Source organism: Schistocerca serialis, chromosome 5 (genome assembly GCF_023864345.2).
Source record: "Schistocerca serialis cubense isolate TAMUIC-IGC-003099 chromosome 5, iqSchSeri2.2, whole genome shotgun sequence".
In the NCBI taxonomy this organism is placed as follows: domain Eukaryota; kingdom Metazoa; phylum Arthropoda; class Insecta; order Orthoptera; family Acrididae; genus Schistocerca; species Schistocerca serialis.
The window spans coordinates 247,768,065-247,786,028 of NC_064642.1; the positions used below are offsets into that span (position 1 = coordinate 247,768,065).

At 42.2% G+C, this 17,964-nt stretch overlaps 1 protein-coding gene across 1 annotated transcript in view; it reads left to right on the forward strand.

Moving 5' to 3' along the window:
• Positions 1-17,964, forward strand: part of LOC126481121 (glycosyltransferase 25 family member) — an 851,320-nt gene that overhangs the window by 60,199 nt on the left and 773,157 nt on the right. The window contains exons 4-5 of the mRNA XM_050104655.1: positions 2,495-2,614; positions 4,233-4,422. Of these exons, the coding sequence (XP_049960612.1) occupies positions 2,495-2,614; positions 4,233-4,422 (310 nt within the window). The remainder of the gene's footprint in view (positions 1-2,494; positions 2,615-4,232; positions 4,423-17,964) is intronic.

Consider the following 17,964-nt stretch of genomic DNA (forward strand, 5'->3'; position numbering starts at 1 on the left):
TGTTTTCTTGTACAGAGAACCTTCGATACGTAGTGTTATAAATATGGACTATTGCTGAACTGTAAGCTAGTTTACATTCAGAAGCAGAAATATTAAGACTGAGGTCGACAATGGAGGAGGATCAACTTAATGACTTAGCTCTGTTGAACTCTCACCCTGACATTGATTGTCCTATTGATGATGTAATTAACCAATTTGCCAGGAAGAATGGGCAAATAGAATTCATAATTTAAGGAAGAGAACCACAGCTGTAACTTTTTTATATCATAAGGTGGAGTTGTCTTGTATATATGTATAATCAGTTTAAATAAAACTTTCTTCAACTTTGCATGTGACTTGATTATTTTTTATTACTATAAAAGTAAAGGTAGCTCAAGGTATCTTTAGCACCCCCTCCTTTAGGTTTTTCTGTGTCCACCACTGCTTGGAATTGGTGCAAAATTCAAACCTTTTGACAGCAGTGATGTTATCACCTTGTTCGGTTCCTTTCTTGTCAAACTGACTTACGCTTGAATCACTAATGCCAATGTTCTGCAGATGAGCCCCAAAGTAGTTTAAACATGTTCTCTTGTTTCACAGCAGCTTTCTGCTCGCAGATTTCACTGGTTTTCAAAGATGTTTCCATCCATCCCCTCCCATATGCAAAGTGAGAGACTGAATGCTAGTTGCAGGTAGCTAGTGAACAAAGTTTTTTTTCAATTTTGCCCAGTTATAGCCTGTTGAATGTCACATTTGCTTTTGAACAGACTAAAGTGCTGTACTACACAATAGGTCCTGAGATTTGATCATCGGTGGGCAGAATAGAAAATCAGCACCAGGACTCAGCAGCCAGACCCCCCCCCCCCCCACACACTATCCAGCTGGAGGGGGGGGGGGGGGGATGGACCAGCACTGCTGGGTTCAACATCTTTTCTGGATGCGTGCGACTGGCCGACCCAATGGCCTGTCTGCAGGGTCTGCCGTCCAGCAGCTATAAAGGAATGAACATGACATGAACCCACCATCACTTCATCTGAAGATGAAGGGTAGGAAAACTTTGCACCAACGCGGTGCCATAGCTTGTCTGATACCTCCAGAAGATTTATCAGAGTTAAATAACATCTCATTAGCCATTCCTTCTATAATTCATTGGAATATTTGGACTCTGGGATGTAATTTCTGCTTAATTCTGATGTTCATATTAAGTAGATTTTGACTTTGCCAATATACAGACAACTGGTAGTGTTCTGTTCTAGGCAAATACTTTTTTCAGGTATAAGATTAAGAAAAAGCATCTTGGAGTGTGAGAAGAGGAGCAATGGCTTTTTCAAATCAGCATTTACATTTATAAAGTAATCTAGAATTCCATAGTTATCAGTGTGAGTAGATTAGCACTAGTCATAATTTGTTATGAGCATACTTTGCAGATGTAAACTGCATAAGTAGCTTATGCCTGGAAATACATGAGCTGTTCCACATGTCTGAAACTTTTCCTTCATGATGAAATTCACAAAACATAATGTGTGAATTAATTAATTAATTAATTGGTGGCTGTTTCTGCATCCTTCATTTTCTGAGAACATCTACCATACCTTTTGCATTGTCAGTTAAAAGTGCTAAAAGAAAGGACCTATTTAATCTTTGTTTAGTGCTTGCAAAAGAAGTTAAAAAGTTTCAAACTTCTTTGCCTCAAATAAGCTGCTGTTTGATCTCTCAATACAGGGGACAATTTTTTTCCAAATCGTAAAGTTACGAACAGCTAACCAGGATTATTTTTCGCCACTCGTTGCCAGAGTCTCAAGTGAGCTATTATTGCCTTTAAATTTACAGTTGGAATGGCTGGCCAGAACATGCATCCAGGAGGTAAAATTTTAGTATTTCTGATAGGTGCAAAAACTGAAAAAATATTCCTAGCTTTTGGAATTATTAGTTCCTTCTTCAGGGAGGAATGACATTTTTTTTTTCTGTGCAGGATTAGAAAGAAGGCGAACGTCACAATTCAGCACAATTGCTGAAAGAGGCCCACCTCATAATAGATATGGTTTTATATAAAAATATAAGACTGGAGTGAATTGTACTGGAAGAAAGTTAGTTAGGGAGGGACTAGATGAGGAAAAAGGATATTGTAAAGTATTATTGGAAGGATGGGTGTAATTGTGTGCTATTGCTAAAGAATCTAACATGATGAATGCGAAAACTGAGAAACCTGTAAGAGAAGCAAAAACGAAGTATGCGACATAGACTGTTGGGGTTGCTGGTTTAGAGATGTACTGGATTCTGGATTCTTTGCCCAGTTTAACATCCTGTAGGATATATTTAACGGATTATCTGCAGCAGTGAATTCTGTCAATAGAAACAAAGCTACTGCTTATTCTCACGAGCTAGTAGAAATAGTAATAGAAGAGATGGGTAGAATTTGTAGGATTATTTTGTACATGTAGTGTAATGTTGAGCTCAGATTTGATAAATTGTTAAATTTTGTAACATCCTCTTCTAAAGAATGTTTATGTTGCAGGAATTCCACTTCATATTTGCAACACAGAACCATTTGGGTACATCAGTATACCTCTTGGAGATGAAGCAAAGCTTGAGGATGATTTTCTCCAGATAACTAATGTAAAGGTGTCAGCAATTGGTAAGCAACTTGTGTTACGCATTGAATCAGAAAGAGCAGCATTCAAATGAAGATTTTAAAGGGAGTTGACTATGTCTACTTCATTAAATGGATGAAATCAGAGGGCTCAAGTCTGAACCTTTCATTTTCTCAAACACTTTAGACAGTACGGATGTACGGATGGGTGGGTGGGGGGGAGGGAAAAGAGGGGAGTTTAAGAGAAAATGTGGATTTCTGAAGCATTATGTATGTGACTTTATTAAGGAAAAAGAAGTAACTACATGATCAGCACCAGAATACAAGTCAGTGCTGACTTGTCATCCTGTCATCATTTGCCAGATTACATCATTTGGATGTTTTGTGGTGGGACATGGCATCAGCAAGCTGCTGTTCAAACTGTTGAAGCGTTCCAGACATTTGAATCACTGCTTCTGATTCAAGTAGCTCCTCAGTTGGCCTCATAGGCTGAGTACATCACATTCTAGTCCTCCAACCAAGGAAGCATCTGTGGGAGTACCAGGAATTGTACTTGGGTATTCATCATTCCAGTCACGCACATTGGCCACTGAGCCAATGATGGGTTCAAAATGGTTCAAATGGCTCTGAGCACTGTGGGACTCAACTGCTGAGGTCATTAGTCCCCTAGAACTTAGAACTAGTTAAACCTAACTAACCTAAGGACATCACAAACATCCATGCCCGAGGCAGGGTTCGAACCTGTGACCGTAGAGCCAATGATGTGGAGCCTAATTGCATAATAATGAGGATGACGGGAACCAGTCAAGATAGTCTCAATGTACAATCCAAATGTTCACATTGTTCAGCCTGCAAATTCTCAGAAGATAATCTTGATGGATTGTCTCATCTTTATTTGCCCACAATGCAGAAGTCATAGTGGATCAGTTCTCTGCTCTCCGCACTGATCTATTGTAGGTTACGCAAAGAAAGAATGATTGACTGGGAAATGATAATGGTGACATGAGGTCCCTGCTCACTTATGATCAGGTTGAAAACTATTTATGTTGAATCCAGGCACTGAGATTTAACAGCAGTCAGATGTGGACTGAGTCTGTTGAGATCGTAAGACTGCTGCCAGTTAGCATTGTTCACACCTCATGAAGCTAGTGTACTGTGGGGAGGGTTCCTGGCATTATGATATTTTTGCACAGATGAAAGAGTATTACAAATAAAGGACGAGGGGAAAATCAGGCAATTGCTTCAGGCCAAGTCACACATGAGCTACTTCTGCACCCACCTTTGCTGCACAAAGTTTGGCAAAATTTACAATAACAAATTTTGAAGCCCATTGTTTCTGATGCTATAGTGTTCTGTCATTCCATCTTTCCTTTTCTCCTAATGCAAAAGCTCTCTCTCTCTCTCTCTCTCTCTCTCTCTCTCTCTCTCTCTCTCTCTCTCTCTCTCTCTCTCTCACCCTCTCTCCCTCCAACTCTCTCTCTCTCTCTCTCTCTCTCTCTCTCTCTCTCTCTCGCTCCAAACATTGTATATTTCGTTGTCATTATTTACTTTAAAAAAGTATTTATCATATGTTAAATTGATACACTTTTTGTGTGTGTGTGTTTGGGGGGGTGGGGGGGTGAGAGGCACCTGTGTGGACTCAAGTATGTTTGTTTACTTACAGCTGACGGTGCTGACTTTCCAATAAATGACATTTTTCTGGACTACCTTATTTACCCACAGCCAGATGCAATGGGCTTTGATGAAGTTTATATGATCAATTTACAAAGACGCCCAGAAAGGAGGAAAAAAATGCTGAAATGTTTCCAGGAATTAGGTATTGCAGCAAGTATCATTGACGCTGTCGACGGAAAGTGAGTAGCAAAGAAATAAAAACCTTTAGTTCTTTTTTGCCTTTCTGTTTTCATATCTGTTTTTATGAACAAAAACTGCCTTTTACATGAAATAATTGCTGACAATATTCGTGTAATATAAACAAAAACAATGAAAAGTGGTTGATATTGGACAGAAACACCAACATACAGTATTCACCATATAGCGGAGATGGTGAGTCGTGATAGACACAATAAAAAGATTCACACAATTAAAGCTTTCAGCCATTAAGGCCTTTGTCAGCAGTAGACACACATACGCCTGCAGTCTCAGAGAGCTGAGACCACACTGTGAACAGCAGCGCCAGTGCATGATGGGAGTGGCGACTGGGTGGGGGTAAGGAGGAGGCTGGGGTGGGCAGGGGGAAGGGATAGTATGGTGGGAATGGTGGACAGTCAAGTGTTGCAGTTTAGATGGAGAGCAGGAGAGAAGGTGCGGAGGGGGGAGGGGGTAAGTAGTGGAAAGGAGAGAAATAAAAGAAATTAAAAGACTGGGTGTGGCACGAAATGATGGCTGTGTAGTGCTGGAATCGGAACAGGGTGGGGGCTGGATGGGTGAGGACAGTGACTAATGAAGGTTGAGGCCAGGAGAGTTATGGGAACGTAGGATGTATTGCTGCGAAGCAGTCATTAAGATGAGGGATATCATGTTCGGCAGCGTGTTCAGCAACAGGGTGGTCCACTTGTTTCTTGGCCACAGTTTGTTGGTGGCCCTTCATGCGGACAGACAGCTTGTTGGTTGTCATGCCTACATAGAATGCTGCACAGAGGTTGCAGCTTAGCTTGTAAATCACATGACTGGTTTCACAGGTGGCCCTGCCTTTGATGGGATAGGTGATGTTAGTGACTGGACTGTAGTAGGTGGTGGTAGATGGATGTATGGGACAGGTCTGGCATCTAGGTCTATTACAGGGGTATGAACCATGAGGTAAGGAATTGGGAGCAGAGGTTGTGTAAGGATGTACGACTATATTGTGTAGGTTCGGTGGACAGTGGAATACCTTGGTAGGAAGGGTGGGAGGGATAGTGGGCAGGACATTTCTTATTTCAAGGTATGATGAGAGGTAATCGAAACCCTGGTGGAGAATGTAATTCAGTTGCTCCAGTCCCGGATGGTACTGAGTTATGAGGGGAATGCTCCTCTGTGGCTGGACTGTGGGACTTTGGGAGGTGGTGGGAGACTGGAAAGATAAGGCACAGGAGATTTGTTTTTGTACAAGGATAGGAGGATAATTACAGTCAGTGAAGGCTTCAGTGAGACCCGCGGTATATTTTGAGAGGGACTGCTCGTCACTGCAGATGCACAACCATGGGTGGCTAGGCTATACGGAGGGGACTTGTTGGTATGGAATGGGTGGCAGCTGTCAAAGTGGAAGTATTGCTGGTGGTTAGTAGGTTTGATATGGACAGAGGTACTGATGTAGTCATCTCTGAGGTGAAGGTCAACATCTAGGAAGGTGGCTTGTTGGGTTGAGCCATTACCTACAAACAAATTCGCAGTACAGCTATGGGCACCTGCATGGCACCATCCTATGCTAACCTATTCATGGGCCATGTAGAGGAATCCTTCCTAAAAACCCAGAATCCTAAGCCCCTCACCTGGTTCAAATTCATTGATGACATCTTTGCTATCTGGATTGAAGGTGAGGACACCTTATTCACATTCCTCCAGAACCTCAACAGCTTCTCCCCCATTTGCTTCACCTGGTCCTGGTGGGGTAGATAATCAGCAATTTGTGTCATGGCCTCCACATTCTTGTGACACAACCCCGTGCGATTTCTTTGGGTGGCGTTAGGTGAAAGATTCGCCGTTTACGCCTCCTCTACCAACAAAACTACCAGAACTACGAGCTCACATCAGCAGTGCTTTTGAACAGATTGATAGGAACATGGGAAGAACTTTATTATCGGCTTAATATCTCCAGAATCAGTAGGAGGGCAAATATGGAACACTTGGAAAAAAAAAAGAACTTATTGAGGTTTTCTGTGTGTACAAAACCCTGTGACATTAAGTATATATATATATATATATATACAACGAATCTGAGAAATCGCTTTAATCGTTTATAATAACGTTGTATAATCGAACAAAATCAGGCTGATTTGACCACGAGGTTTTTGAAGATTTGTTTACATCACTTATTCTCCCAATTTTAAAGAAGGAATTAAGCCTAAAAGCTAAAACTGGTGACAATCTTAAGTTTCCATATAAGTCTCGATGTATTACGTCCCTATGAGGAAAATAACATAAAGTTCATCTCGCTCCCGTCAAATGCAAACTGTCCATTGTAGCTTCTAAAATCCCGTTGGAGAGAAGTATTGACAAAATGGAAAATGAGTTGCACCTCTGGAAGATGATGCTCCACAGTGCGAAGGGACGAATTCCCGCGCCTTCCCAAAGAGCTGATCACTAACTTTGATCTAGTTATAAAGAAACAGAAGGATGATTCCGAAAAGACCAGAATTTTTCCTCTGGATAGGAAAAAAAATAATTAAAACGTCGCAAAATGTTAATGTCCCACCAGGAAAAATCATCAGTCCTGTCGATTTTCAGGAAGCCATCGACAGCAAAAATATGATGGAAAAACTAGTTGAGAAGAAAGGGAAACAGAATAAAATGTAATTTCCTGCAAAGGGTCAAAACCGTCCCATACAATTTCTGTGCTCACAGAAACGCCAAACAACGAGACTGACGACACCAGTGACACATTTTCTCTTCACGATTCTGACGAGAGCATGGAATTGAATGAAGATGATTCGAACATGTCAGACGTAGAGCGTTCTCCATCAGCGTTGCTTTCTGGAAACAAACGGTGCAGATGTCTTTCGAGTGGTCAGTTTCTTTTGGTTTTGTTTGAGGGCACCTCCTACCGTGGCAAAATTATGGGGGTAAAAAGTGGAGGATACATGGTGAGCGGCACGGAACGATAAATAATTAATTGAAGATGGCCGATCCATTCCGATGAAATTTTATACAAAAAGACAAAAGTTTTGTACGCTATTAATTTCGCAAAGCTAGAGGGAAACCGAAGGCATCGAAGTAAATGATAAAAACTAAGATAAACAAATGCTAAGTTGTATCGCTGCTGAGGTGAAAAAGGAATGTTCTCACTGTATAAAAATCATGTACTACATAATTTAAATCACACACACACACACACACACACACACACACACACACACACACACGTATATATATCATATTTCACGATTTCCGTAGCTGTGTGAAAACAATTTTTTCTCTTGCTTTCAAGGATAAAAAAAGAACTGTTAACAGTGTAGCCCACCTGGCGGAGTATCATTGTGACAACTTTCAACCAAAATTTCTCTGTTGTTGTTAAAGATTTCAAAATAAGCGACAAACAACTATACCGAGGAAGAATATACATTTGTTATGCAGATAATGTGTTTTGATTGTCTTTCGAATATAATATTTGACGTAACACAAACCATAAAATCTGCCACTACGTAACCCCTCTCTACAATATCGACAATGTCGAGAAATTTATGAATAAAAAGACAGTGATTGAAGTTCAAATGGTTTAGTGCCTGACGTTTCTTCGACATCAAATCATAACAGGAGGTGGTATAGCCTGATGAACAAGTAAGAAATGCGTGGAAGGTAATCCACTCAGAAATTTTATGAGCAATAGCAGTTTTTTGCTAGATTGACCAGTTGCATTACGAATAACTAAGGACGCAGAATCGAATATGGGATGTTTAGGGAAGTTACAGTAATTGCAAGGATTACCAAATTCACATTGTAAGGTTCAATGCGGTAAATGACACTATTTCTTACGTCTGCTTAGATAACATTGGATTACTCGTTTACGTGACTTTATTTTATGTTATAACTGAGCAGCAGGGAATATTTCACACAGCAGGACATCACTGCCTGGAGCTCAGTCTACATGTTCTGTTTAAGCACGGGCTATTAAACGCCACAAAATTACCATGTAAATTGAAAACGGGCAATAAAAGCCTTGCCCTTGAACTGTGGAGGGTGGTTGATTCGTAAACATCAGCGAATCACGCACTTCAGTCTTCACTGTGTGACTCTTAATTCGATTACCAAGCGAAAAATGCACTGTAGAAACAGCCGTGAATGAAATTTATATTTATGGCGAAATCTGTTGTATTAGTTTTATAAGCCATATCTAGGTTAAATACGAGAAACCCAACAGACCAATAGATAGCTGTTATTATTATTATTATTATTATTATTATAAATTATCCACTCAATCTGTCATGTTTTTAATAACCATAACAGTTTCAAAGACAAGTTACCAGTATGTTAAATATATTCTGCGAAACCTGCCTTCTGCATTTGCCAAGGGCCGGCCGGAATGGCCGTGCGGTTCTAGACGCTGTAGTCTGGAACCGAGCGCCCGCTACGGTCGCAGGTTCGAATCCTGCCTCGGGCATGGATGTGTGTGATGTCCTTAGGTTAGTTAGATTCAATTAGTTCTCTAAGTTCTAGGCGACTGATGACCTCAGAAGTTAAGTCGCATAGTGCTCAGAGCCATTTGCACCGTTTAAGGCCCTACAGGCTCTTGAAAGTTGCCAAGAGAGTGCAGGGTGGAGTTTTAGGTCCTATAGGCTCTTGAAAGTTTTCTGTGAGATAATGCGGGTACCCGATATTATAAATTGAAATATGTGCACAGATTCCTTGTTTCTGCATAGCTATCTCTTCACCTGCCGGAGCCTGCCTCCCTCTCATTCCAGAAAGTATGCAAATTGTGTGTTGAGTATAGAAGTGTTTATGAGCAAGGCAATTTGGTCAGCCTTGTTGATAACTGGTATATCAAATCGATTGCATTGGTCTGTTTTATCATTTGTTACACTGTGTTTCCAGTAAATTTGGAATTTGCTGTTTTCTGAACACTGAGAGGAAAGTCTGTCAGTAACTAACTTCTGGTCGGTTATTTTCATCTCATGAAACCTTTTAAAACAGTCTGTAGATGCTAGAGCTTTACAGATTTTAATATAGGATACTCTTTCCTTCTGTTTCACCGACTTTCAGTGACCTAATCTTGTATCGCTTTCAGTATTGTTTTAGTTTCTGCAGGCAAATTAGTTGGTCACCACCAGCAAATCAACACCGTCCTGCCCCAGGCCGTTCACATTTTAACTACTTCTTTTTCGATCAGAATTGTCATCGTACTGTTATTTATGCCTTATGCCTTATACCTATAATTATCAACATATAACGTCTAATATAACTTAGATTGAAAATTGGGAATAAGAGAAAGCACGGTTGATGGCATGTTACAATGCCTCACTCAGAAGTTCACATTTTTTCTGTAGCTGGGGAAATGCATTGCGAGCTTGCTGATCAGTTGACTTGCCTCTGCAACTTGATTCTCTCAGGATTCAGTGATAAATGGTTTCAATAGATCAGTACGGATATTTTTGTTATTGTTTTGTCCATACGAGATTATTTCTCACGTGCCTCGGATGCTTCCTTCTTTGGCTAAGACCAACAGAAAAGCTGCATTTGTAACTGCAAATAAACTAAATAATTTGGTTGTTTCGCTGTGTATTTCAAACCTGATTCGTAAACTTAAAGACAAGCCAGTAGGTAATCACAGTGAAGTGACGCTCTGAAGACGTGAGCAAACAATAACAAGCGATCAAAAAGTTTCCGTTCGAAGGCAGTAAAATCCAGAATCGGTGTGCCATTCGGGGAAAAACACCGTGAGCATTGCGGCGGTCATCCCACCGATGCACCATGTTGACCATGTTGATGGTACCCGGTCGGTAAAACGCCACGTCCTGCTGCGTAAAAACGCCATGCCCTGCTGCATAAAGAATTACGTAATTGCTGGAAAATTGGCTCCTGCCACAACTGGAGACAGACAGTGTGGACTTCACCTACAAACAGCATGGTGCTCCAACCCTGTTGCACCATGATGTTAATGATTCCTTAAACAAGAAACTGAAGAACCAGTGGATCAGTCTTAGTGGGGCTGATAATCACCAATTCGCGTCATGGCCTCCACATTCTTCCGACGCAACCCCATGCGATATTTTTGTGTGGCGCTATGTGAAAGATTCATCGTTTACGCCTCCTCTACCAACAAACCTACCAGAACTACGAGCTCGCATCAGCAGTGCTTTTGAGTAAATTGATTGGAACATGGGAAGAACTTTATTATCGACTTGATATCTCCAGAATCAGTAGGAGGGAGAATATGGAACACTTGTAATATATATATATATATATATATATATATATATATATATATATATATATATATATATATATATACACAGGGTGAGTCACCTAACATTACCGCTAGATATATTTCGTAAATCACATCAAATACTGACAAATCGATTCCACAGACCGAACGTGAGGAGAGGGGCTAGTGTAATTGGTTAAGACAAACCATAAAAAAATGCACGGAAGTATGTTTTTTAACACAAACCTACGTTTTTTTAAATGGAACCCCGTTAGTTTTGTTAGCACATCTGTACATATAAACAAATACGTAATCAGTGCCGTTTGTTGCATTGTAAAATGTTAATTACATCCAGAGATATTGTAACCTAAAGTTGACGCTTGAGTACCACTCCTCCGCTGTTCGATCGTGTGTATCGGAGAGCACCGAATTACGTAGGGATCCAAAGGGAACGGTGATGGACCTTAGGTACAGAAGAGACTGGAACAGCACATTACGTCCACATGCTAACACCTTTTTATTGGTCTTTTTCACTGACGCACATGTACATTACCATGAGGGGTGAGGTACACGTACACACGCGGTTTCCGTTTTCAATTACGGAGTGGAATAGAGTGTGTCCCGACATGTCAGGCCAATAGATGTTCAATGTGGTGGCCATCATTTGCTGCACACAATTGCAATATCTGGCGTAATGAATGTCGTACACGCCGCAGTACAGCTGGTGTAATGCCGCCGCAGGCTGCCACAATACGTTGTTTCATATCCTCTGGGGTTGTAGGCACATCACGGTACACATTCTCCTTTAACGTACCCCACAGAAAGAAGTCCAGAGGTGTAAGATCAGGAGAACGGGCTGGCCAATTTATGCGTCCTCCACGTCCTATGAAACGCCCGTCGAACATCCTGTCAAGGGTCAGCCTAGTGCTAATTGCGGAATGTGCAGGTGCACCATCATGCTGATATCACATACGTCGACGCGTTTCCAGTGGAACATTTTCGAGCAACGTTGGCAGATCATTCCGTAGAAACGCGATGTATGTTGCAGCTGTTTGGGCCCCTGCAATGAAGTGAGGACCAATGAGGTGGTCGCCAAAGATTCCGCACCATACATTTACAGTCCACAGACCAAACCACAACAGTGCACTACAGCCACACTCATAAATACGGTCGTCATCATACACATGTCCCTGCAGATGCTGCTCGACGATCGTGGCCCGTGTTTGTTACAACACGCAACTGAACGTCGGAGGTTTCAAGCGTAAACTTTAGGTTACAATATCTCCGTATGTAATTAACATTTTACAATGCAACAAACGGCACTGATTACGTATTTGTTTATATGTTCAGATGTGCTAACAAAGCTAACGTGGTTCCATTTAGAAAAACGTAGGTTTGTGTTAAAAAACATACTTCCGTGCATTTTTGTATGGTTTGTATGAAACAATTACACTAGCCCCTCTCCTCACGTTCGGTCTGTGGAATCAGTTCGTTAGTATTTGATGTGGTTTACGAAATATAACCAGCGGTAACGTTAGGTGACTCACCCTATATATATATAGAGTTTTTCTGTGTGTAAAAAGCCCTGTGACATTAAGTATATATGCATACTGATAATATATATATATATATATATATATATATATATATATATATATATATATATAGAATCTGAGAAATCGCTTTAATCATTAATAATGTGTAATCGAACCAGATCAGACTGATTTGACCACAAGGTTTTTGAAGATTTGTTTACATCACTTATTCTCCCAATTTTAAAGAAGCAAGTAAGCCTAAAAGCTAAAACTGGTGACAATCTTAAGTTTCCATATAAGTCCCGATGTACTACGTCCCTGTGAGGAAAATAACGTTAAGTTCATCTCGCTGCCGCCAGATGCAACCTGTCCATTGCAGCCTCTAAAATACCGTTGGAGACAAGTATTGACAAAATGGGAAATGACTCGCACCTCTGGAAGATGATGCTCCACAGCGCGAAGTTAGGGATTCCCGCGCCTTCCCAAAGAGCTGATGACTAACTTTGATCTAGTTATAAAGAAACAGAAGGATGATTCCGAAAAGACCGGAATTTTTCCCTTGGATAGAAAAAAAATTTAAACGTCTTCCACAAGCAGTCCTTGAAAAAAGCATGGGACTAACGACTGGTCATGCGTGTGAAGCATTTTTGCAAGAATTAAATAATAGGAGGGAGGAATTGAATTTCATTGGCTGGTAGGATAAGGCGACTCTTGGAACGACACTTGGAGTAAATAAGGCAAGTTTTGGAACGATGGCCGATTTTTGTTAATGATTTCTATGGTAAAGAACAACTTTTGCGTGAATATAGACTAATCAGTCAATGCGCCGGGTACGGAAGAAAATCGGAGTAGGCTTCACTCATTTCGTAAAAAAAAATTGGATAAGACCAGTTTTGGAACGGACCGCCTCAAGTGAGCAAACAATAACAAGCGATCAAAAAGTTTCCGTTCGAGGGCAGTGAAGTCCAGAATCGGTGTGCCATTCGGGCAAAATCACCGTGAGCATTGCGGCGATCATGCACCATGTTGATGGTACCCGGTCGGAAAACGCCACGTCCTGCTGAGTAAAAACGCCATGCCCTACTGCATAAAGAATGACGCAATTGCCTGCTGCTCATACTCATTCGACAGGAATCTCCGGCCCGTCAATATCTCTTTTAAGGAACCGAAGGCGTGATAACAGCATGGGGAGAGATCAGGGTTTCACGGTGGGTGCTCAAATGTCTCTCACTTGGGTTGGCGTTACGACATTTGCGATATGGGGACGTGCGTTATCGTGAAGCAACAACACCCCTTGTCGCAATATTTCCGGACGTTTCACCTTAATGGCAAACACATTCGTCATTCTCAGACTGATGTTACCGGTGTTTGACATCCGGCAGCCAAAAAAAGAATAACGCCACGCTGGTCCTGTGTTGATGCATTTGGTAATAACGTCGCCTCACTTTACGTTTCCGCATTTACTGTACGCGCGTGGAAAAGACACGAATACTACACTAATTCCGTGCCTACATGTCGCTGCTTTCATACGCACATCGGAGTCACGCTACGTTGCTTATACGCAGTGGCAACGTCCTCAAAAGTAAATTTTTTGATCGCCCTTATGTTTCATATTTTCTAAATGTTAAGATCTGTACCTGTTGTTTGTTTATATTTCGTTAAGTCAAGTATCGTTAAATTCGTTATTATATGTATTGGACATTCTTTCTTCGAAATTGTGCAGGCAACCATGTCTGTTCTGCTGAAAGATGACATCAGCCCCCATGATAGCGTGTTGTTGTACTTCTTGCACCCAAAACATCTGCAGTTAGATAGAAAATACATTCTACAAGCCCAAGGTATGTGCTCAGAAGCAGATTTAAACTAAATGTTCATGCGAAGATGCAGTTCATGAACCAAAGTTTGTTAGACAGTACTAATATCCGGTGAATTTGAGTCGTACATATGATCTGGAGTTAATTATCATGTTCCACAAACTGTTATAGCAAATTTCTGGACGTATTGCACAGACAAGTTTCTGACTGGGAAATGCCATGTTCACCAGCGAAGTAGTCAGCCATAAAAGGATGGAAATGAGCGGCAATAGCACTATTTTAGTGTAACAACAGCAAGTAGCAAGAATACCCAAGTGATTTGAGTCCCTCAGTCATGTACAAACTCCACGGACTGGCATACATTCCAGATCCACGTGCTGAGGAGACATTCTTGGGAGGACAGCGTTTCCTGGCAGTACCGCCTATGCAGCGTGATAGGAGTCGTTTAGATGATATGTCAACTCGCTTTGGTTTTTCCATGATCCAATCAAGTTTCGGTGCCTCCAGCAGTCATAAGTGAAAATGTCACTCCATCAATAAATTCTCTCTTACATGTCGTTTGCTGTTAACAATACCCACGCCCGGGTTCCCGGGTTCGATTCCCGGCGGGGTCAGGGATTTTCTCTGCCTCGTGATGGCTGGGTGTTGTGTGATGTCCTTAGGTTAGTTAGGTTTAAGTAGTTCTAAGTTCTAGGGGACTGATGACCATAGATGTTAAGTCCCATAGTGGTCAGAGCCATTTTGTTAACAATATGCTCATAAGCACTTCTGACTTTACCAACGTCGCTTTAAGTTTCTCAGTTATAGTGCATATTGCACCCTGTTCTGCTGTGAGGAGCATGGAAGCCTGAAATATGTACGTTTTTGGCAAGGATATGGACATTAAACATTTATTCGTTCACTTGGTTTCCTATCAGTTTCGGTAGATACTTGCACGTGAACGTGCGACGAGCCAGGCCTTTTTCATGTTCTGTTTCAGCTGCTTGACCTTTTCAACACAACCAGCTTTGTGTCGAAGTCACATAAATCAGTAAAATTTTCCATTCTCATCTCACAGATTCGACCGAATGACTACTCTTCAGCCTTTGTAACATAAGATCCGTATCGCCCCATATGCCCTCACGAGACAGACTGCAGTACAGTACCTCGCGCGATGGAAACTTGGCTTTATTATTTTACTGGGTCATTGTAAGAATAAGGCAGTGAAACACTGCAGTTTCATGTCACTCACCAGTGACGATAATCAGGAACAGTCTACAAATTGAGGTGGAGAAAGGGTAAAAATTTGATGCAGTAGGTCTGCGAGATGTGCGAGGAGAGATCCTCCAGTAGATTTACTTACGAAAATAACATAACTATCAGCAGCTCTCTTGAGGCTATCCATTTTCCAGAACCAGAGCAGGATGTGGATCAGGCACTCTTCAGGCAAGAATATGGATATATTTCCATCTTGCATCATAAAACCAGAGTACAAAGGCTGCAGCTAGCACGATCAGGGGACTATAAAACGTCCCACAATGCTAAAAATGTGAAACTGATATGAAACACTAGAAGCTCAAGCTATTCGACCGACATTGTGTTAGGCTACGTTATTTCAGAAGTACTGATGGTAGGATTCCCCTCGCCATTGTCGTGGTAACTGCCGTCTGCTTCACATCTGCTGTGCAGAAAGCTACGTAAATTTAACTATTAACTGTGTTTTTCTTACTTGTCACTTCTGTTTCTGTGTGTTTTTGCTTTTAGGAAGCTTTGATTTTCGAGTACTAGTAATAGTGTTCCATAGATTTCGTGTTTTTCTTTAATACAGTCCAGAGACAGGTAGTGCTTATTTTCATTGATTCCAACAAGAAGTGTCTAGTAACCACAGTTTAGTCAGCTATCAGTCGCCGTTAGTGAATTAAGTCTAGTTGAAAGTTGATTAACTCTCTACAGTAAATTGTTGATTTCTTAGCATGGATAGGATGTGTGACTGCTGTGTACGGACGCAGAAGGAGCTGGCCACTGCTCGCGAACAGCTGAACGTGCTGATGGCCGCGTTCAGCCGTCGTCAGGCTGCTGCCTCGGAGTACAGCGGCAGTGGGGAGTCTGGTGCGTCGCATGGTACACCCCAGGTGTTACATGCTTCACTGTCCCTGCTGTCGAGACACCTTCGCGGGTACCGGGCACGGTTAGGCCACCCTCTCCTCAAGGGAAGTGGCAGGTTCAGCGGCGTTCGCGGCGCACGAGGCGGAGGGTCAATGTGGAGGCTGGCCGTGTGGCATCGCCCGCTCTGCCTGTCAGTGGACATGGGGCCGCTCTTTCGGCAAGGTCCGAGCAGACACACGGGGGTGGGGGGTGGGGGGAGGGGCTTATTAGTGATTGGGAGCTCCAATGTTAGGCGGGTGATGAAGTCCCTTAGCGAAATAGCGGAAAGGTCGGGGAAGAAGGCAAGTGTTCACTCTGTCTCCTTGCCGGGGGGTCTCATCCTAGATGTGGAGGAGGCTCTGCCGGCGGCAACAGAAAGCACTGTGTGCACCCGACTGCAAATTGTTGCTCATGTCGGCACCGGTGACTCCTGCCGTCTGGGTTCAGAGGTCATCCTCAGTTCATACAGGCGGTTGGCCGAGTTGGTGAAGGCGGAAAGCCTCGCTCGCGGGATGGAATCTGAGCTAATTATTTGTAGTATCTTTCCCAGAACCGATCGCGGTCCTCTGGTTTGGAGCTGAGTGGAAGGCTTAAACCAGAGGCGCAGACGATTCTGCGGTGATCTGGAGTGCAAATTTCTCGACCTCCGCTATCAGGTGGAGAAATGTAGGGTCCCCCGGAATAGGTCAGTCGTGTACTACACGCAGGAAGCGGTAGCTTAGTACGCGTGGAGTGCACATGTGGGTTTTTTAGTTTAGAGAATTCCCTCCCTAGGCCCGACAAGACGCCTCCTGAGACGTGACAAGGTAGTAGTAGGCAAAACGCAACAGGGAATAACAATATTAATGTGGTAATAGTAGACTGCAGGAGCGTCTATAGAAAGGTCCCAGAACTGCTCTCATTAATAAACGGTCACAATGCCCACATAGTACTAGGGACGGAAAGTTGGCTGAAACCAGATGTAAACAGTAATGAAATCCTAAACTCAGATTGGAATGTATACCGCAGAGACAGGCTGGACAGTGAAGGGGGAGGCGTGTTTACAGCGATAAATAGTGCAGTAGTATCGAAGGAAATTGACGGAGATCCGATATGTGAAATAATTTGGGTGAAGGTCACGGTTAAAGCAGGTTCAAACATGGTAATTGGATGTCTCTATAGGCCCCCTGGCTCAGCAGCTGTTGTGGCAGAGCACCTGAAGGAAAATTTGGAAAATATTTCGAGTAGATTTCCCGACCATGTTATACTTCTTCGTGGAGATTTTATTTTACCAGATATAGACTGGGAGACTCAAACGTTTATAACTGGTGGCAGGGACAAAGAATCCAGTGAAATTTTTTTAAGTGCATTATCTGAAATCTAACTTGAGCAGTAAAACAGAGAACCGACTCGTGGCGATAACATATTAGACCTTCTGGTGACAAACAGACCCGAACTGTTTGAAACAGTTAACGCAGAACATGGAATCAGCGATCATAAAGCGGTTACTGCATCGATGATTGCAGCCGTAGATAGAAATATTAAAAAAGTTAGGGAGATTTTTCTGTTTAGCAAAAGTGACAAAAAGCAGATTTCAGAGTACTTGACGGCTCAACACAAAAGTTTTGTCTCAAGTACAGATAGTGTTGAGGATCAGTGGACAAAGTTCAAAACCATCGTACAATATGCATTAGATGAGTATGTGCCAAGCAAGATCGTAAGACATGGAAAAGAGCCACCGTGGTACAACAACCAAGTTAGAAAACTGCTACGGAAGCAAAGAGAACTTCACAGCGAACATAAACAAACCCAAAGCCTTGCAGACAAACAAAAATTACGCAAGCGAAATGTCGTGTGAGGAGGGCTATGCGAGAAGCGTTCAATGAA